A 20,712-nucleotide genomic window follows, 5' to 3' on the forward strand; every position below is an offset into this window, starting at 1 on the left:
ATGTACTGTAAATCTCTGACAAGGCACCTGACTCTGCCTGCTAGTGGATTCTTTTATAATCAGTCATATGGGTTTGGATTATTTTTATTTATAGAAAAGGATCCTTTCCTTTTTGTGAAATGGTATTAGGAGAAGGAAGGAGATGCACCTATTTATTTATTTAAATCATTTGCGGGGGAGCACCATGCTGCATGGCTTGGGGACTCTTGCTTCCCTAAGGATTGAACCCAGTCCCTCAGCAGTGAGAGTGCTGAGTACTAACCACTGAATCTCCAGGGAATTCCCAAGATGCATCTATTTAGATGAAAGAAGTAGAATTACTTAGACTTGGGACAGGTTGTTTTTGCTGTAGGGGAAATGTTAATGCAAAGTGAAACAAAAACGGATGGAATGGTGAAGGAACTCACTAACCAAGACTGAGATTAGTGACTCTAGCTGTAATTTCTTCAAATCCGTGAGAGTTAATTGAAGAGTATAACTGACCCCTCGTTTTTACCAGACTTTGATTGTTCTTTGATTGAACCTGATTGAGTTAATTGCAGAATGAAAACAATGAATTATTTTTTCAGCATTCATTTTTAAGTTGGTATTTTCCTTATAAAACCAATTTATGTTCATTTATAAAATTACCAGTAGTTCAGAAGATTATGAAATGGATCTTCAGTGGTGGTCCAGTGGTTAAGAATTTCTGCCTGCCAGTGCAGGGGATTAGTGTTCAATCCCTGGTCCGGGAAGATTCCACATGCTATGGGGTCTACTAAACCCATTTGCCACAGCTACTGAGCCCACTGGCCACAACTATGAAGCTGGTGCTCCTAGAGCCTGTGCTCTGCCATAAGAGAAGCCACAGCAGTGAGAGAAGCCTGAGCACCGCAAGGAAGCCTGCACTCACCACAACTAGAGAAAGCCTGGGCATAACAATGAGGACCCAGTGCAGCCAAAAATAGTAAACAAATAAAATTTTAAAAAGTAAAAAGAATATGAAATGAGAAGTAAATCTTCCTTTTTCTCCTTGGTTGTACTCTCTCCTTTACTTAGTAGTTTCTTGTGAATCCTTCCAGAAAAACTTACGTAGTCTCATCCTGTATGTACTTGGTGTGAAAATGAATAGACATACACTGGATTTTAATTTATTTGTTGGATTGATGATTTACTGGTGGTACATTAATTCATCTCAGATAGAAGTGCCTGAATAGTGTGACTTTTGATTTATTAAAATCTAATAAAATGAATTTGCTTATTGTGAAAGCATCTATAATACAGTTCTTATTAAATATTACTACTTAGAGATAGTCAGTTTTTTCTTGAAAGTTGATTTCTGTGACTGTTTTTAACCAAACTTGAGTATAAAAGGTTTTGAAATGTTTAGAAACTTGACAAAAACTAATCCATACTTGGATCATGCTTGCCTGTTGATTTCCTAGTCATGTAGCATGGATATATGTCAAATAAATGTATATAGCCTGGCAGGAAACAGGAGAAATTACCTGAATGTATGGCTTGGTTCTCAGTGTCTTCAGTGCTACAGCTTCTTCCCAGCTGTTTTTTTCTTCACTAAAAAAAAATGTTTTTATCTACATTAAAAACAGAAAAGCCAGAATTTAAGAGCTGGAAGGTGATGTTAGGTAGAAAGATCTCCTCTTCATGGGCTCTCTGTGGCCACCAAACAATTATTCTTATCAGTAAATTGAGACATAGGGACTGTCTAGAGTAAATAGTAAAAATTTACGGCCCAGTTTTCTTCTTTTTAGAAATTTGATGCTGATCCAGTTGAATTATTTGAAATTCCAGTGAAAGAATTAACATTTGACCAACTCCAGTTGTTAAAGGTAATAATAGTGTGAAATGTTAATCTTTTTGGTTTTACATTTATCATTTAGTTTTAGTACTATTGGTTCTTGTCTGTATATGCTAATGTTCTCTTTGCCCATGAGGATGACTATATATACAGCATGTGTAGAGTCCATGGTTTTTTGTTCTATTAGGAACAATGAGTTTGTGCTCATCCATCTGTCACCTTTAACAGTTTCCATGGATCCCATCAGTTTTTGCTTTCATGAAGGAGACTGGGCTATCAGTCTTTATAGGCCATGGGGACTAGCTATAATCTTAGGTTGTCTCTGGTCTGCTTTAGTTCTTTTTATTTCATACTTGACCTTCTATGCTATTGTTGATTTTTATACTTATGCTACTAAGATCCTTCTTTATTTTATTGATACCATATAATTTTACATGGTGATCCTTCCTGTTTTCAAAAACCCTTTCCAAATAAAATAAATGCTTGCTTGAGTGTGAGCAGTTTACCTATTGATTTATATATTCCCCTCTCCTTGGTTATTTGATCATGATCTTTTGTGTATGTGGGTAAATATAAAATATATACACTGATAAGTGCTTATTCTTACTAAAATAATAATTCTACATTTTTATAAGTTTTTTCTAACTTGCTAGCTTTTCAAGCTATAGTTCTGTTAGCCATATCTTCATAAACTAAGGCCTTCTTTTAATGATTGCATTTTGTATGTGTTTGTGTGTGTTTTTCAGCTCACTCATGTGACTGCACTGAAATCTAAAGATCTGAAAGGTATGTACCAATATGAAAACATTGTTTTCATTTCACGATTAGCATAATGAATCTTCTTATCCATTTTAATGTACTGTGACCTTAATATAACATTCAGTTATATAAATGTAATGTTATAAATGCAAAGGCTTTACATATAATACTTGTCAAATGCATATGTGTCGTGTACAGAAAGCATGATTTTTTACTTTTATGAGTTTCCTTAGCTTGATGATCAAAAATCTTTATTATTTTGTACCTACCAATCTTTCCACACATTCTTAAGCATTACAGAGTACAAGAGTGTATCAAATATAGAATCTAGCCCTATATAGGTGTTTGAAACTAGCTCTAGCATTTATCAGCTATGTTCTCCATCTTTGTGTTTAACCATTCTGTGCTTCACCTCCTCAATGGGTTATAAAATACCTTTGTAATCCCACTTTGCTTTCTGCCCCCATAGAACTTAACAGTGTATGGCATTCATCTTAGCCTCAATATGTCCTTTTTTAACCCTTTATTTTTGCACATGTCTGTCTCTTCCACCAGAATGTAAACCTCTCAAGGATGTGAAAATATTTTTGTATTCCCTGAAAAATTTATAATTAAGTGGTTATAGTAGGTATTCATTAAATGTTTATCTGCAGTTAGAATAACAGGATAGTTGTAATGCTTTTATAAAGACATTGTGAGTTGCCAAAAACTCCAGAGATATCCCTGGAGCATAAATATGACTTTGCAAGCTTATAAATGATTCATAACTATTAATAGAAAATGAATTTACTTTTAACTTATTTTACTGGAAAATTTTATATGAGTTAGTTTTTGAATTTGTATTGCACAGGATTACTTACTTGTTGTTGGCTTTCTTTTGCTTTTTGTTTGTTGGGGAGGTTTAAATCTTGATATAAAATTTTTTCTCTAGGAAAGAATTCTGTGTACCTTGACATAATTGATTTTGGATTAAATGATAATGCTAACAAAGACACAATGGTACTTGTAGAGTCTCTTAATTTTTAAGTTGCTATTTCAAGTAGAAGTATTAGAAGATTCAGTTCAGTTCAGTCGCTCAGTCGTGTCCGACTCTTTGGAACCCCATGAATCACAGCACGCAGTCTTCCTTGTCCATCACCAACTCCCAGAGTTCACTCAAACTCATGTCCATCGAGTCGGTGATGCCATCCAGCCATCTCATTCTCTATCATCCCCTTCTCCTCCTGCCCCCAATCCCTCCCAGCATCAGAGTCTTTTCCAGTGAGTCACCTCTTCGCATGAGGTGGCCAGAGTATTGCAGTTTCAGCTTTAGCATCAGTTCTTCCAATGAACACCCAGGACTGATCTCCTTTAGAATGGACTGGTTGGATCTCCTTGCAGTCCAAGGGACTCTCAAGAGTCTTCTCCAGCACCACAGTTCAAAAGCATCAATTCTTCGGCGATCAGCTTTCTTCACAGTCCAACTCTCACATCCAGACATGACCACTGGAAAAACCATAGCCTTGACTATACGGACCTTTGTTGGCAAAGTAATGTCTCTGCTTTTTAATATGCTATCTAGGTTGGTCATAACTTTCCTTCCAAGGAGTAAGCATCTTTTAATTTCATGGCTGCAGTCAGCTTCCGCAGTGATTTTGGAGCCCCCCAAGATAAAGTCTGACACTGCTTCCACTGTTTCCCCATCTATTTCCCATGAAGTGATGGGACCAGATACCATGATCTTAGTTTTCTGAATGTTGAGCTTTAAGCCAACTTTTTCACTCTTCTCTTTCACTTTCATCAAGAGGCTTTTGAGTTCCTCTTCACTTTCTGCCATAACGGTGGTGTCATCTGCATATCTGAGGTTATTGATATTTCTCCTGGCAGTCTTGATTCCAGCTTGTGCTTCTTCCAGCCCAACGTTCCTCATGATGTACTCTGCATATAAGTTAAATAAGCAAAGTGACAATATACAACCTTGACGTACTCCTTTTCCTATTCGGAACCAGTCTGTTGTTCCATGTCCAGTTCTAACTGTTGCTTCCTGACCTGCATACCGGTTTCTCAAGAGGCGGGTCAGGTGGTCTGGTAATCCCATCTCTTTAAGAATTTTCCACAGTTTATTGTGATCCACACAGTCAAAGGCTTTGGCATAATCAATGAAGCAGAAATAGATGTTTTTCTGGAACTCTCTTGCTCTTTCCATGATCCAGTGGATGTTGGCAATTTGATCTCTGGTTCCTCTGCCTCTTATGAAACCAGCTTGAACATCTGGAAGTTCACGGTTCACGTATTTCTGAAGCCTGGCTTGGAGAATTTTGAGCATGACTTTACTAGCGTGTGAGATGAGTGTGATTGTGCGGTAGTTTGAGCATTCTTTGGCATTGCCTTTCTTTGGGATTGGAATCAAAACTGACCTTTTCCAGTCCTGTGGCCACTGCTGAGTTTTCCAGATTTGCTGGCATGTCGAGTGCAGCACTTTCACAGCATCATCTTTCAGGATTTGAAATAGCTCCACTGGAATTCCATCACCTCCTCTAGCTTTGTTCATAGTGATGCTCTCTAAGGCCCACTTGACTTCACATTTCAAGATGTCTGGCTCTAGGTGAGTGATCACACCATCGTGATTATCTTGGTCGTGAAGATCTTTTTTGTACAGTTCTTCTGTGTATTCTTGCCACCTCTTAATATCTTCTGCTTCTGTTAGGTCCGTACCATTTCTGTCCTTTATCGAGCCCATCTTTGCATGAAATGTTCCCTTGGTATCTTAGCAAGATTACATAGCCCTTAATCTCAATGAGCTATAAAAAATAATTGCTTATAACTTCTGTTTATAAAGTATAATATTTATAAGAAAATAATCACAGTTGAGGTCATAAACTTAGATGTTCCTATTAAATGTTGTAAAGTGGTCTTCATAAAGGATGCTTATTTTGAAAATGGGGGTTTTATTAGTTAAAATTGCTAAATACAAGAGCCCTCAAAAATGCTATATGTGAAAGGATCTCATAACTACTTCCTTAAGAATTTAGGGGAAGGTCTTAGTGATAAAGTGGCATTAATCTACTGAGTTTTTATAATTTAAAATTTCAGAATCTATGGTTGAAGAAGAAAATTCTTTTTCTGAAAATCAGCCATTTCCTTCTCTTAAGATGGTAAGTTCTTTAGATAAACTTAGGGTAATGCTATCATTAATTCTTCTGTATCTGAATAATTTATTTTCATCTTTTAAATGGGCACTAAAAAGGCTGTGTAATGTAAACTAATGTTTGATGCTTTTTAGAGAAGATACATTCTTGTGTATTTGTGTACCTTTTTTTAAATGAGAAACTGATTTGCTCAGATGAATAAATTTCCTACCTCAATGGATTAATTTGGTAAGAACAGGAAATTCACATATTCCTGTATATAAACGGAGAGGAAAGGGCATAGAAAAGCGGATACAGGGGGAAGTGTGATGATGGGAGAGACATTTTTACAAAGTTTAAGGCTGGTCTTTGGCTTTTAGAGGGAAATTCTCCAACCAAAGAATTTAGGTACCCTGGTTACTTAAAATGAGATACAGATTTCAAGGATTCACTTTGAAAAAGTGTAACAAAAACTGGCATGAAGATTTAAAACTAGACACAGTTCATAGAGGAGTTCCTTTGACAGGCAGGTCAAATACCCTCTTTGATCATGCTGAATCTCCTTTTGTTCTTGTTGGCTCCATTTCCTAATTTTCCTTTTCTCCACTGTCTTTCTGGTGATGTGTCAGCTACAGTAGTTTTCTTAGGCAAAAAATAGGTAATACCAGTTTATCATGATTATTTACCCTCTAAAAGGGATGCTATAAGAGAATCCTTATAATAGTCATTGTCCTAGTGCCTTTAGGTCATGGTTTGAATAATTTTTCAGATATTTATGAAGTCTAGCTAAGTCATTCCTTGTAGTACAAAATTATGAAGTCATTTGTTTCTTAGAAATTTCATGATTTCTGGACATGATTTCATAGAACAGAAAAACAGATTTTTAAAAAACTGTGTTTCAAAGGGTTGTCCTTTTCTGATTGTGCATTAGTCCAGTAAAAATATGGCAGATATATTAAGTAAGGCTAAACAAAGTGAAAAACCCCAGAGAACAAAGTAAAAAAACCCCACAGGAGATTGAGTACAGCTTGTTTTAGGTATTGTACTTTTCATGCAGCTGGTTAATGTAGACCGGGGCTATATCCAAGGACACCAGAATTCCAGGCTATATTCTTATTCTGTTAGTATTCTTTTACTTGCTGTTATAAAATTAAATACCGTATGTACTATCCATGTTAAGTGATTTCTAAACTTTGAAATAAATTGTTCTAAATTCATTTTCTGCTTTAGCATGCTTGAGCATTTGACAAAGCAAATTGGTGTTTGAATAAACAAACCAGCTGCTTGTAGGTTAATAAAAAAGCTACATATTTTATTTTATTTAAAAAAAAAAATTTGGCTGTGCTGGGTTTTCATTGCATCCCATGGGCTTTCTCAAATTGCACCACAGGGGCATTTTATTGAGGTGTGCAGGCTTCTCTAATAACTGTAGAGTATGGAGGCTCAGTAGTTCTCCAGTTGCTCCATGGCATGTGGGAAGTTAGTTTCTTGACCAGCAATTGAACTCAAATCCCCTGCATTGTAAGGCAGATTCTTAACCACTGGACCACCAGGGAAGTCTCATGCTTCATATTTTAGATTATATTTTCTAGTTATGCTGGCCAAGTGGTATTACTGCATAGTGTCTAGATAATTTAGATAAATTGATACTCTGTTATGTATGTAAATAAAGATTTTTTTATTTATGAGCCTCTTTAACTTTGGAGATAACATCTTTCCAGGGAGTTATCACTATGGTACAAATTAAGTATCACCACCTTCAAAACAAGCTAGAAATTGTGTTTTTTTGTATAACTATATCTTAGTAGATTGACATGCCTGGATGCGATTCAGAAACTATGACAGATGTCTTTTAAAATTTATGAGGCTGCTTGTCTGTTATTACTGCTCACTTTAGTTGTTCAGTAGTAATGGTGAAAAGGATTTTAGGTTAGGATCATCTCAATGGTTAGTAGTAATCAGTTATCACATGCTGAAGACCACCGTCTTTGCTATTTAATTTGTTTTGATTTTCTTATTCAGTTTAATCGTTATCCAGGTTGTCAGTTTGAGTATAACAAAGGTAGTGGTTTTTTACCAACGGCACAGAGCGCTTTATCCTTACTAGTGATATGTTTTCTTACAGATTGCTTATTGTGATAAATTTGTTTTTCTTTTTTTCCTTCTTCTTCTACCATTCATCTCACCAAAAATGAAACAAAATTTACCACCAACAAACTCAACTCTAGGTTTTAGAATCTTTGCCAGAAGATGTAGGGTTTAACATAGAAATTAAATGGATCTGCCAACAAAGGGTAAGCCATTCTCCATGTGACCCATTCTTTCCTCCCTCTTGTTTCTTTAAATGCATTGATTCTTATCTCTTTGTTTTAGTGGAATAAGTGAAACTGAAATTTTATGGCTTCTTCCACAGGCACAGTGCTTGTTAGACCTTTTAAATAAAGCATAATTTACACTGATTTGAGTTCTTAAAAGTAGTTATGAAGTGGATAGCCTTTCCCATCTCCAGGGAATCTTCCCAACCCCAGGACTGAACCCGGTCTCCCGGATTGCAGGCAGATTCTTTACCAGCTGAGCTACCAGGGAAGCCTAAGAATACTGGAGTGGGTAGCCTGTCCCTTCTCCAGTGGATCTTCCCGACCCAGGAATTGAACCGGGATCTTCTGCATTGGAGGCAGATTCTTTATCAACTGAGCTATCAGTTATGATGAAGCCCAGTTATGATTACATTATAGTAGAAATTCCAATTTACATGCCTCTCATGGGCACAGTAATATGGACAATTTCTGGGACTTGTAAAAGGAACAGTGAGAAATCTAACCAGTCAGAACTTTGTAACTGATTAGTTTTGTTTTTTTTTTTTACCCCATCTCAATATATACCTTAAATAATTGTCAAAGCAGTTTTCTGTTAAGTGGCAATAGCTAGTAGTAATTAATTAGGACAAGAAATTTCTGCACACGTATCTAAAATTTAGTCATTCTTTTGTTCAATAAAGAATTATTTATTGAAAAGCTGCTATGGGCCAGACATTTTCTGTGCTTAAATGGTGAAAAAAAGCCTAGACTTTGTGGAGCCTAGTAATGTTCTACTCCAGGAAAACAACTAACTCTTGGATGTATCAGATGGGACTGCATGCTAAGAGTGCTGGTTGGGGTGGGGGACATTGGAAGTAGTTAATCCAGGCAATCCTGGTATTTGTTTTGGTCAGAATGATCAAAACTGTCCTCAAAGCATGTCTTTTACATCGCTATTTATGATAAGCTGGTCCTGGCTAACATGTTTTTCTTAGTACTTGATTTTTAGTTTTCAGAGCTTTTAGATTAACTGTAATGACTAATATTTTAAATTTTTAGTATTTGGGTATTAATAGGGCTCTTAGTATTTTAGCTGTATTTAGAAAATTATTTTTTGAGGGTACTTAATATGCCTAAGACTCAAGAATGAGATTTTAAACTGGTAATTCTTAAATACCAGGGATTTTTGGCTAGTGAGTTAACAAATAAAGTGGAGTCTTTTTGTCCACTTACAGTTTATGAAGATTATATAAAAATATTTTAAAGTCACAGTAGATTTAACATTTCCAGAATTTTAGCTTTTATTTTGTTAAACTTTATTAAAGCAAAAGTCAATTGATGTTATAATCACTTTGTATGTAAGTGTCTATAGTTAATTATAATAATTCACATAGGCCTTTGCTTTCCTTATCTGTAAAATACTAGTTGGACTATTCTCAAGAATTTTTCTTAGTACTGTGATTCTAGGGTATTTAATGACTTGTTTTCTTATTCTTCCATAGGATGGAATGTGGGATGGTAACTTATCAACATATTTTGACATGAATCTGTTTTTGGATATAATTTTGAAAACTGTCTTAGAAAATTCTGGAAAGAGGAGAATAGTATTTTCTTCATTTGATGCAGATATTTGCACAATGTAAGTAGTTCAGGTTTTTTCTCCTATATACTTAGACTATAGCTAGGATTTAGAGTAGGATTACTGCAGTAGGAGGTAAGGAAGTTGTCAGCCTTCACCCTTGATTTGTCTCCTGTATTGCATTTTATATATTCTCTACTGAGATGCCTTGTACACCACTGGGTTGGAGCACCTCAGACCCTGTGTTTCATTTTACAGACATATAAAATCCTCCTTACTGAATTGTAATCCCTCGGGGGCTTTCTTTTTGCCCATTTCTGAGAGCATTTTAACTCTTATCTAGAATAATTGAATTTTTCTTTTTTTTTTTAACTTAAAGACAGTATGTGTTAGTGTTTGTTATACCTCTGTAATGAGTATGCCTTTAATTTTTTTTCTTTATATTTTTGGAATTTTCTCAAATTTCAAAGCAATATGTTACAGTTATCTGCCCAGTGAAAAATATTTTTTAAATTGTCTTTGTTTTAGGGTTCGACAAAAGCAGAACAAATATCCCATATTATTTTTGACTCAGGGGAAATCTGATATTTACCCTGAACTCATGGACCTCAGATCTCGGACAACCCCCATTGCAATGAGCTTTGCACAATTTGAAAATCTACTGGTAAGTTATGCTTGAATTTTTTAATATTAGTTTTTTGAAAAATGTTTTAGAGTAATAATTCATTTTACTTCAGTTGCTCAGTCGTGTCCGACTTTTTGTGACCCCATGAATCACAGCACGCCAGGCGTCCCTGTCTATCACCAACTCCCGGAGTTCACTCAAACTCATGTCCATTGAGTCAGAGATGCCACCCAGCCATCTCATTCTCTGTTGTCCCCTTCTCCTCCCACCCCCAATCCCTCCCAGCATCAGAGTCTTTTCCAGTGAGTCAACTCTTCAGATGAGGTGGCCAAAGTATTGGAGTTTCAGCTTTAGCATCAATCCTTCCAATGAATACCCAGGACTGATCTCCTTTAGAATGGACTGGTTGGATCTCCTTGCAGTCGAGGGGACTCTCAAGAGTCTTCTCCAACACCACAGTTCAAAGCATGAATTCTTCAGCAATCAGCTTTCCTCACAGTCCAACTCTCACATCCATACATGACCACTGGAAAAACCATAGCCTTGACTAGTCGGACCTTGGTTGGCAAAGTAATGTCTCTGCTTTTTAATATGCTATCTAGGTTGGTCATAGTAAAATTATACATTAATTTAATATCTGAGTGGTTCATTTTGACCTATGTATAATGAGCAGATAGCTCTACGTAAAATGAGAATATTAAATTACAGACTGAAAAGCAGTTAAATGACCACCACTGACAAAAATTTTCTTGCAAGCCTAGGTTAAGTATGTTTTGTAGTTTAGTGTTCTGAGTGGGTTTTATGAATCATCTAAAATGGTTACATTGTAAACTGGTTTGATTTATTAAATTGTAAGAAAAAATTATAACGTTTTCTTTCCCTGTTCATTCTACTTTATAGAATACTAATATAGAGTTTGACCATTTAGAGTTTGTAGTTACTAAGTTACTTTTTCGTAAGTAACTTATTTTTCATCTTTTAGGGGATAAATGCGCATACTGAAGACCTGCTCAGAAATCCGTCCTATATTCAAGAGGCAAAAGCTAAGGGACTGGTTATATTCTGCTGGGGCGATGATACCAACGATCCTGAAAACAGAAAGAAATTAAAGGAATTTGGAGTTAATGGTCTAATTTATGATAGGTATTTGTTTTTTATGAAGAATTTTCATGGATTGTTAGAAGAGGAAAAGTAATATTATATCTTAACATTTATTTGTTAGTGAAATTTTTTCAAACTTTGGAGTATACTACAGTCACTTGGGAAGTTTGTTAAAAATTCAGATGATTGGGCACTAACCTAGATATATTGACTAATCTTGCAGGTGGGGGTGGCTGTTTGCCCTAACCCTCTTCTCTGTCTGCACCAACTTTCTTGGTGGTCTCATCCAGTTCTGTGGCTTTTCATACTTTGTACATCCCCAAATGTTTTTCTCTAAGTCAGTCCTTTCCCTCCATGAAGGCAAGGCTTTGCCTGTTTTTGTTCACTTTGGTATTGCCAAATTTTTGAACAATACAATAGCTTAAATAATTTGCTTTTAAATAAATTAGCTGTTTGTTTAAAATGTAAGTCTAAGACCTCTGAGAGATGAAAAGGTTGCTTCAGTTCAGTTCAGTCCCTCATTCGTGACCGACTCTTTGCGACCCCATGAATCCCAGCACGCCAGGCCTCCCTTCCATCACTAACTCCTGGAGTTCACTCAAACTCATGTCCATCGAGTCGGTGATGCCATCCAGCCAAGAAATCTGGGGTTAGAAGGTTTGCTGAGGGGGTTTAATGGGCTTACTAATACTTGAGCAACATCAAGTAAGTGATAAAATTTGTTACCAGACCTGCTTTAAAAAAAATACAGTCCTTGGATTTAGTTCATATTACTGTTTATTCTATAAATTTTTATCACTTGCTTAATAAAGCTTTCCCCACCCCCACTATTTTATCTGAATTAATCTTGTCTTAAAACTACAACCTGGATAATGCCTGCCTTTTAAAGTATTTGGTTAATATTTCTTTAAGTTGATAATTAATGATTCTTTTTATTAGATATGTCCATCTAATTAAAGGAAAGTTAAGTTTTTTAAATTGCAATATGATGGAAGTGCTTTATTTAGCAAATTTTGAGGGAATATTTCTTTGAGGAGGAGGAAGGAATGATTGCAAACATTTTCAGGTAAGAAAATTACATTGTGAGATTATACCATGTACAACTGTTATAGAGTATAGAAATTTTAGTCAGGTCCTTCATCTAAAGGGCCCTACTTGGTTGTAGCAAACACTGACCTTGCAAGGAAAACAGGAAGATACTGTGTGATATATATAAAAGGCCAAAAGAAAGTGAGTGCTTCCTGGCACAGGGGCAACAAAAGTAATTTTAAAGAGGAAGCAAGAGATAGATTTGAGCGTGGGTAGTGGTGGTTAAATTTGCTCTGACAGATTTTGCATTTTAGGCAGAGGTGGGAGCAGGCACCAGGGCAGGACTGTGTTGAGGGTGTGTGTGGAGGATGTTGAGGCAGCCCAGCACTGGGCTTCTGCTTGGGCCCAATGAGAGGTGAGATATGGACTGGGTTAGAGTCAATTTTTATTATTCTTGGAAGTTTTTTCTTCTTTTTAAAAAAATTTTAGTCAAAGTATTAACGTGTATGTATATATAATCAACCATGCTTATATATATGAACTACATATATATGTGTCTTCTGTGTGTGTGTGTGTGAACGTACTTCAAATAGTTCAAGACTAATAATAAAAACTTAAGAGTCCTGGGAATTCCCTCACACTCTGTTGTTAGGAGTTAGTGCTTTCATTGCCAGTGGCTTAGGTTCAGTTCCTGGTTGGGCAGCTAAGATCCTGCAAGCAATGAGGTGCAACCAAGAAAACCCTAGCAATCTTTCCTTTCTCTTTCATTGTCCCTGAGTTCCTGTGTAAATTTTTTTTTAAACTGTTTCTTATGGTATTTAAGGTGCTTATTGCTATTATTTTTTTCATTATCAAATTTAGATATATTGAAGATTTAAATGATTCAGAGCCTTTGTTTCGTTTTACATGGGGGATAATTGTGATGTTTTAATTTATCAAAAACCAGTTCTGTTTTTACAAAGGCATTAACACAGATTTTAGATTTAATCATGGTTTTCTGATTTATTATACAAGCTGCTATGCTTAATTTGCTGATACTTGGAATTTCTACATTTGTAGTAATGACTGAGATGGCCTTTAATTTACCTTTATCAGATGATTGTCTAATTTTGACATGAGGATAATACTCGCCTCATGCAGTAAATTGAGCAGTGTTTCTCCTCTTTGTATACTGTGCCTGCTCAAATGATTTAAAAGAATTCAGTAACAGAACCCACATTTAAAGAACATTATTATTAGACATGAACGCCCTTGTGTGCCCCTCTCTAATTCTATTCCCTTACCCCCTCCCTCAGATATAACTGATTATCAGATTATTCTCTTAAAAAATTTTAAATTCTTATTTTTATTGCTAGACAATATGATAACATTTAGTTTATCATGGCTTTAAACTTTATTTGTACTCTTTCCCTACTTGTTACATTCTTAAAGTCAACCCATTTGTTGCATGTTATGCTTTGTTTCTTTTCATGGCTCTATGATTCTACCACAGTTTATTCTACTATTGGAGAATGTTGAGGTGGTTGCCAAAGTTTGGCGTTACAGTGTTTGTTGTAAACATTGTTGACCAGGTTGTCTACAGTATGTGTATAAGTTTCTTTAGGGCAATGACTTAAACCTGTTGACCCCAAACCCAGTTACAAATGAATTTTACATAGCAACCTAGTGCACATGTAGATACGTAATCTACAAGTGTACCTGAAACTATTAAATAAGTTAAAAAGATAATGGTCTCTGAGTATTTATGTGTGTGTGCTTTTTAAATGATTGTGCTATTGTCTTGCACTTTTTCTATGCTAGTCTTAACTTTCTGGACTAATTTTGTGACCCGCTGGGTCTCTAGCTCAGCATAAGGCATTTGTCTGTGGATTAGGCATTGGAAGTATAATAGGAATATGGGGACATGGAGCGGGCTGTTCTGTGCTTGTTCTGTGCTCACTGGAGCCTCCTAAGAGTTCTCAGGAGTAGGCCAGCCCAAAATAAACCTGTCAAGTAGAGTGGAAACTGAATCAACAAATGTTAAATGGTTCAGGGCATTCTGTAGGTTTCAAAGCTGGTAGGATAGTCAGGGGCTTTCTTGGGAGTCCTAGCCCACAGCAAGCCTGTCCATCCACTCAGTCTTCTTCAGTAACATTGCTTGCCTTCTTTGGGTACAACTGCCATGCTGACCAACAGTTCTTAGGTCAGAGCTCCTGTTTCCTGTAGTCCAGATCTTTTTCCCTCTTGCTTTACTGTCATTTTTATCGAACACATAGTTCAGCATCTTCTTGAGAAAGGAGGATGGAAAGTCTGAAGTCTTGCATGTCTGGAAGTGCTGGGGCATAAAATTCATGTTAGAAAGCATTTTTCTTTAGACTTTTAAAAGCATTTCTCCATTATCTTCACAATTCCATTATGCTCTTAAGAAATGTGAAACCATGTTGATTCCTACTCCCTCACATGTGATTTGTTTGTTTTCCAGAAGTGTGGAGAATCTTCGCTTTTGTCTCTGGTGTTCTGAATTTTCATAAAGATGGTCTTGTGGGTCTGGTTTTACCCATGTGCTAGACCCTTGGTATCCCTTTTATTTTTCTTTATAGAAATCCTTTCATTTTTATATTATATACTCTTCGACCAGATTTAAATTCTTAGCTTTTTTCCTATTTTATATCTTTGTCTTTTTGTTCTACTTTCAAAGATTTCCCCAACCTTGTGTTCACTGATCCTGTTGAGTTTTTTGTATCTGCTGTTGGTGCTTTTAATTTTCAAGAACTGTCTTTTTTCCTCTGAATGCTCTTTTTTCTATATGTATTTTAAAAATTCTGTTCTCATTTGATGAAATTACTATTTCTCTGAAGTCATTAAGGATCACTTACAAAATTTTTTTTTCTTCTCTTTTGCTTACTATTCTTACATGTTAGAAATCCTTGGTTAAGGAATTGGAATCTAAAAAGCTTGTTGGAAACTCTTGCGTGTATGAATACGGCTTGTGAAATCTCACTGTGTGACCCCTTTGGTCATACATCTGTCATTAGATTAAAAACTTTGCTTTTTGATTGATCAGGTTCCTCGTAGAAGACTCTCTGATATATTGTACTTGGAGGATACAAGTCTGGCTTCTCAGTTTCTTGGAGTCAAGTGAGGAAAGAGAGATGGGTGAAGAAGGGCATGTTTCTGTATTTAGAATTTGTTGGATTTGTACCATCTCTAATTTCCCTGATGCTGATGGCTATTTTATAAAATGCCTCAAACTCTCTCACCTAGTCTTTTCCTTCATTCAACCTGGACCAAGTAGGGCAGGGGCAGCCTCCACAGCAGGGATTTAAATAGAAGGGAACCTTCACCCCATCCTCCATCTTTGAGCCCCTTCCTCCCTTCACCCAGTTCTGGAGGAGTTTGGGTTACTTTTAACTCACCCTTTTCAATTTTTCAACTACTAGCTTGTGGTTTGGACTTTTCTGTTCTGCTAACTGAAGTACTTTATTACTTACCCATCTGTTTGCCAGCTTCCAAAATTTTGTTGCTGTGTCTCTTGGTTTTTCTCATATTTAGTGAATTTTATCTCAATACCCTTATTTTATTTCTAACAGGATATAGGGAGTGAACTTAGATGCTTCTATTCAGTCTGATACCTTGATCCAGAGGTCACTTTTCATTATTTTATATATGCCTTTAATTAAGTCTTTGTGTTGGAATAGTGAAACATTTCATAAAATCAATACTTGAAAAATCTTGTTTAAGAAAATTTTCCCTATTCTGATATCATAGCAGCTTCCCAGGTGGCTCAGTGGTAGAGAATCCACTTGCTAATAGGAGAGACGCAGGAGATTTGGGTTCGGTCCCTGGGTTGGGAAGATCACCCGGAGGACAGTATTATTGCCTGGAAAATCCCATGGACAGAGGAGCCTGTCAGGCTACAGTCAGTGGTGTTGCAAAGAGTGAGCACTGCTGAATGGCTTGATGTCATAAAGAGTTAGTGCCTCATGTAAATTGTCTGGTTTTCTACATTTGAACAGTGAAAGGCCTTCCTTGCTGTGCTGGTGGACAAAGCTAATACTGTCATTGGCACTTGGGGCTCTCAGCTTAGATACATCTGTTAGTACTACATAGCTTTAGCATAATTTTCACACTGGTGAGTAGTCCTATTTTTTTTAAATATTAATTTAATCTTAATGTTTAGGCTGCATCGTGTGGCATGTGGGATCTTAGTTCCCCAACCAGGGCTGGAACCCATGTACCCTGCAGTGGAAATGTGGGTTCTTAACTACAGAACTGCCAGGGAAGTCCCAAGCAGTCCTTTTCATCTTTATCTTTAGTACTTTGAAGTCAGAACTGGGTATGAATTCCAACTCTACCTTGTAGTAACTTCTCATCTGTCAGATAAGGCATTGCTGATTGATAAACTTGGAGAGAAGATACTTGAAGAATCACTAGTAAGCTGCAGATTTCATTTTCTGATTCAATTTTATAATCAGCTCTTTTGCTTCAGGGTTTCAAAAAGGCAGTGAGTAGACTGGAAGAAGAGAAATATTTTTAAGTAGAACTGATGCTTATATCTTTTAAAGAAAAGACTTCATAGTATAGGTGTTCTAGGCATTCTGTACGTTGTCAGATCCTAAGTAAGCCATAAAATTACCTATTTTATGTTTTGTGTTTGTCTCATCATAGGATATATGATTGGATGCCTGAACAGCCAAATATATTCCAAGTGGAGCAGTTGGAACGCCTGAAGCAAGAATTACCAGAGCTTAAGAGCTGTTTGTGTCCCACTGTTAGCCGCTTTGTTCCCTCATCTTTGTGTGGGGAGCCTGACATTCATGTGGATGCCAATGGCATTGATAATGTGGAGAGTGCTTAGCGTTTACTGGGTGGAGACCATTTGGGGCATGCACCGCTATTCTGGGTATTCACTTTTCATCACTAAGCACGGTTTATCTATGCCTTTTAGGTTTTCAGTCCAATGAAGCAATAATGAAGTTATTTTCTATTTCATTACAGTTCTTGCTAGAATTTCAAGTATGCTATTTAAATCACTTGGCCAGGTATAATTACCAGTCAATCTCTTTACAATGAGAATATTTATTGGTTGGTAAATATTTTAAGCTAAATATGTAAATGTATAATGTTAAACATAGGATTTTGGAATTAACTATATAAATATCTCATATTTACACTTACTACAGCTTTTTATTTGATCAGGTCGGAAATACTTAGCACTCAGAAGAACATGACTATGCATAATTATACCTGACCATGGGAAAAATAAGTACCTCAAATGCATGTATTTGCACTGGTGATTCCAACTGCACAAACCTTTGTGCCATCTGTGTGTATATGTATTTTTCACATGAATTGACATGCACACCATTTTCATTCAGTATGAACCTTGAGGCTGCTGCCATTTTCCCATTTAACCAAACCAATACCTGTGTAAATAGCCTAAAGGTGATCCTTGAAAACTTATTTCATAAATCTTTCAGAAGTTATTTTGCATAAATATTAAAATTCCAAAAAGCTGCAGGGTAACTTAATGTAGAAAATATTACAAGTATGGATTGCGGACTTCATACAATAGATGATAATGTATAAATTCTATTGATTGCATGCTTTCTGTTTTAAGCATGAGACTGTACATGTTTACTGTAAGTCCTTGCATCTGTGGTGCTAGGTGAGTGTGAGAAGGTGTCAAGGACTGAAAAAATATTTTGTTGCCTAAAAAAAAAGGAAAAACAGTTGTCTATAGGCATGTTAAATATGCTTAAGTGTGTCTCTCACTACCTATTACACACCATTGCTTTGTGGATTTGTTTTATGTATGTGTGTGTTGTACAGTAGATAAAACCCTGTGCAAAAAATAAATGTCCTGAATTCTCATTGGTATTCTTTATTGGTTAATGAATATCATGCATGTAACTTATTTAGAAATGTAGAAGATTCTACTAAATGTATATGCGTATTATTAGGATTATATATAAAGGTTTCTTTCATTAGAAGCAGATTGTTTTGGCATAACTAATTTATGAGTGAATGTTAAATAAAATACACAGATTTATTTTCTTCATTATAAAATGAAATTTCAAGATGTAACTTTTGTAGAATTGGTCCTTTATTATTATTATGAGATATTGGAATTTAGTGTCCACCCTGAAAGGATGGCTTATTTGCATATAGCTTTTACTTCATGTAGGCAGTTTATTCATTACTGATATGATCTGGTAGTAGCTGAGAACCTAAAACTTGGGTTGTATGTTGTATCTTTACTTTTTTAAGCTGAGTAATGCAGTTTTGGTCAGATCTTAAGATAGGCTTTAAAATCCTATGGTACTGTGTTTGTAACACTGATATTTAATGGAAAATAGTTTAGGAAATGGAGTTTTCTTCAGGGATTTTATATACTTTTCTCATGTTGAAAGAGATTTTGCAACACTTTGTGTGGAAATTAACTTGGTGTGAATTAGGCACTTTTAGAAAACCTCTGAAAAAGAATTACTTTTTTTGATCTACAGACCTGGTATAATACAGTTACCATTACTTTATGATAACTTGATTAGCCATACGTGTATTTCTAGTCCTGTTTGTTTGCTCCTCCCTTGTGCATTTTTAGTTCCAGCTCCATTTTGAAGACTTGCAGATCATGAATGGAAAGAAGAGGAACAGGAAGGGAAGTGATGTAGGGGTCAGTTTCCTCAACAGTGTGATTTGCTGAGTAGAGCTTACAGCCACTGCTTATGACAAGGACAGAACCTCACTGCTCACTTTATCCTGTCTCCTCCTGACCTTATAAACACCAGGGTTAGTAGATGATTAACTCATAGCTAGCGGTAGCTTCCCTTTTTATAGGACTAAGTCCTGGCTTCCATATCACTAGCTTTTGCCCCATACACTCTGCTCTAGCTATACTGTGCCTGTGTTAGGCCCTTGCCATGCCGTATTCCTACACTGCTCCCTGTCTGTAGCCATGTGCCTTGCCTGGAAGCCTTTTCTGCCCCTGATACTTTCTCCCTGCTCACACTCATTTCTCCTTTAGCCCTTCATCGACCTCTCTGCAGCACCCTTGCCAAAACTTAGGAAGGGATGAATCCACCTTTTTTTACTCCATGGCCGAATGTTCATTCCTTGGTCATGTCATGCATCATGGTACATTCTTGGTAGACACAGTTAATGTTTGCCTCACCACGCTGCAGGCTCTTCAAGGGTAGGGACCTTGTTTTACAAATTTTTATTTCCATAGTACATGGGGACATAGTAGAAAAGAAGTGTTAGAATTTTGAGGATAATACAATTTGTATCAAATGTACTTTTGAGTTAAGAGATTTAATTTACTAAGAATGTAAACTTTGAGATGGTTTACATTTTGGCAGTGAGTTGGTTTACATTTTGGCAGTTGGAATAGTTTATTAATGTCACTTTTAAATGTAGAAGTATAATGTTAAATTATATTTTTTGGAAATCGAGTGAAATGTTTGATAAAATGCTGCCATTCTTTGATTTTTTCCATTATCTGGAATTATGTACTGTAACTGACTGTAAATATGAGGAACACAGTTCATTCCTGTGTCAGTGGTGCCTGAGGGCTGCCACCACCACCTGTTTACCTCACTCCCATTGCTCCTTGTGACATTTGTCTTTCTTCTCCCCTCCGAAGCCCATTTTTAGGCCTACCTCAGCACCGCTTTCCTTGACTTCCTTCTGCGTTCAGCTCAGGTGCCACCTCCTCAAAAACCATTCCTCTGCTTTTGATCAGAATCATGATGCAAACAAGTACAGACAGCCTCTAAATCTTACAATTTTGCAACTGGGGTAGTAAACCCAGACAAGTTAACTGACTTACTGGGTTGGGACTAGAACTGGACTTTCTGACTCCTAGCCCCGTGTTCTTGAACAATGCTGCCCTCTGAATTTTTGTGGCATTTGTTAGGATATGCTTTCTTGTCCCATTTTTTATGTGCCTGTTCTATTTCCCTTATAAGATTGTAAGCCCCTTAAGGGCAAGGACTTCTTTGCATTTCTATCACTACCATAGTGTTCTATACTTAGATATGAACTAGATAAATAAATGGTGGAGACTACAATCCTAGTTTCCTAACTCAGACTGTTTCACAGTATATATGTTTTTGTATGGTGTGCAGCCGTGTTGTCTGGAGTGTGTGTGCATGCATGTGCATGTATGTTGGCATGTTTAAACATGGAGTTCTCAACACCCCCAGTTTCTTGGGGTCACTTAGTTTATGGGTTACCATAACTAATTTTCTCCGTGCTGAATGAGGGACAGTCATGGGAATGAGTGGCAGATAAGGTAGTTTTCTCCCAGGCCTGTCCCTTTCTAGGGCAGTATACCTATATCCTGCTGTGGGTGGCTGAATCAGGTATTGCCTTGGGTAGGACTTGCATGACCTGTGGGGCCAGTGTTCGTGAGTCTTGAGGGACCATCATTATCC

General features: G+C 36.5%; 1 protein-coding gene across 3 annotated transcripts in view; it reads left to right on the forward strand.

Moving 5' to 3' along the window:
* Window positions 1-20,366, forward strand: part of GPCPD1 (glycerophosphocholine phosphodiesterase 1) — a 67,100-nt gene extending 46,734 nt beyond the window's left edge. For 2 of the 3 annotated variants that reach the window (XM_055431970.2, XM_055431972.2), the window contains 8 exons: window positions 1,752-1,829; window positions 2,545-2,584; window positions 5,630-5,691; window positions 7,893-7,958; window positions 9,464-9,600; window positions 10,069-10,204; window positions 11,148-11,308; window positions 16,943-20,366. In XM_055431970.2, coding sequence (XP_055287945.1) covers window positions 1,752-1,829; window positions 2,545-2,584; window positions 5,630-5,691; window positions 7,893-7,958; window positions 9,464-9,600; window positions 10,069-10,204; window positions 11,148-11,308; window positions 16,943-17,132 — 870 coding nt within the window. In that variant the 3' untranslated portion in view covers window positions 17,133-20,366. Of the gene's footprint in view, window positions 1-1,751; window positions 1,830-2,544; window positions 2,585-5,629; window positions 5,692-7,892; window positions 7,959-9,463; window positions 9,601-10,068; window positions 10,205-11,147; window positions 12,711-16,942 lie in introns of all 3 variants that reach the window. The other variant, XR_008686692.2, reaches the window with a different exon arrangement.
* The last annotated feature ends 346 nt before the right edge of the window (window positions 20,367-20,712 follow it).

The sequence above is a fragment of the Moschus berezovskii genome, chromosome 15, assembly GCF_049115385.1.
Source record: "Moschus berezovskii isolate FMDL1 chromosome 15, NW_MosBer_1.0, whole genome shotgun sequence".
Classification (NCBI taxonomy): Eukaryota; Metazoa; Chordata; class Mammalia; order Artiodactyla; family Moschidae; genus Moschus; species Moschus berezovskii.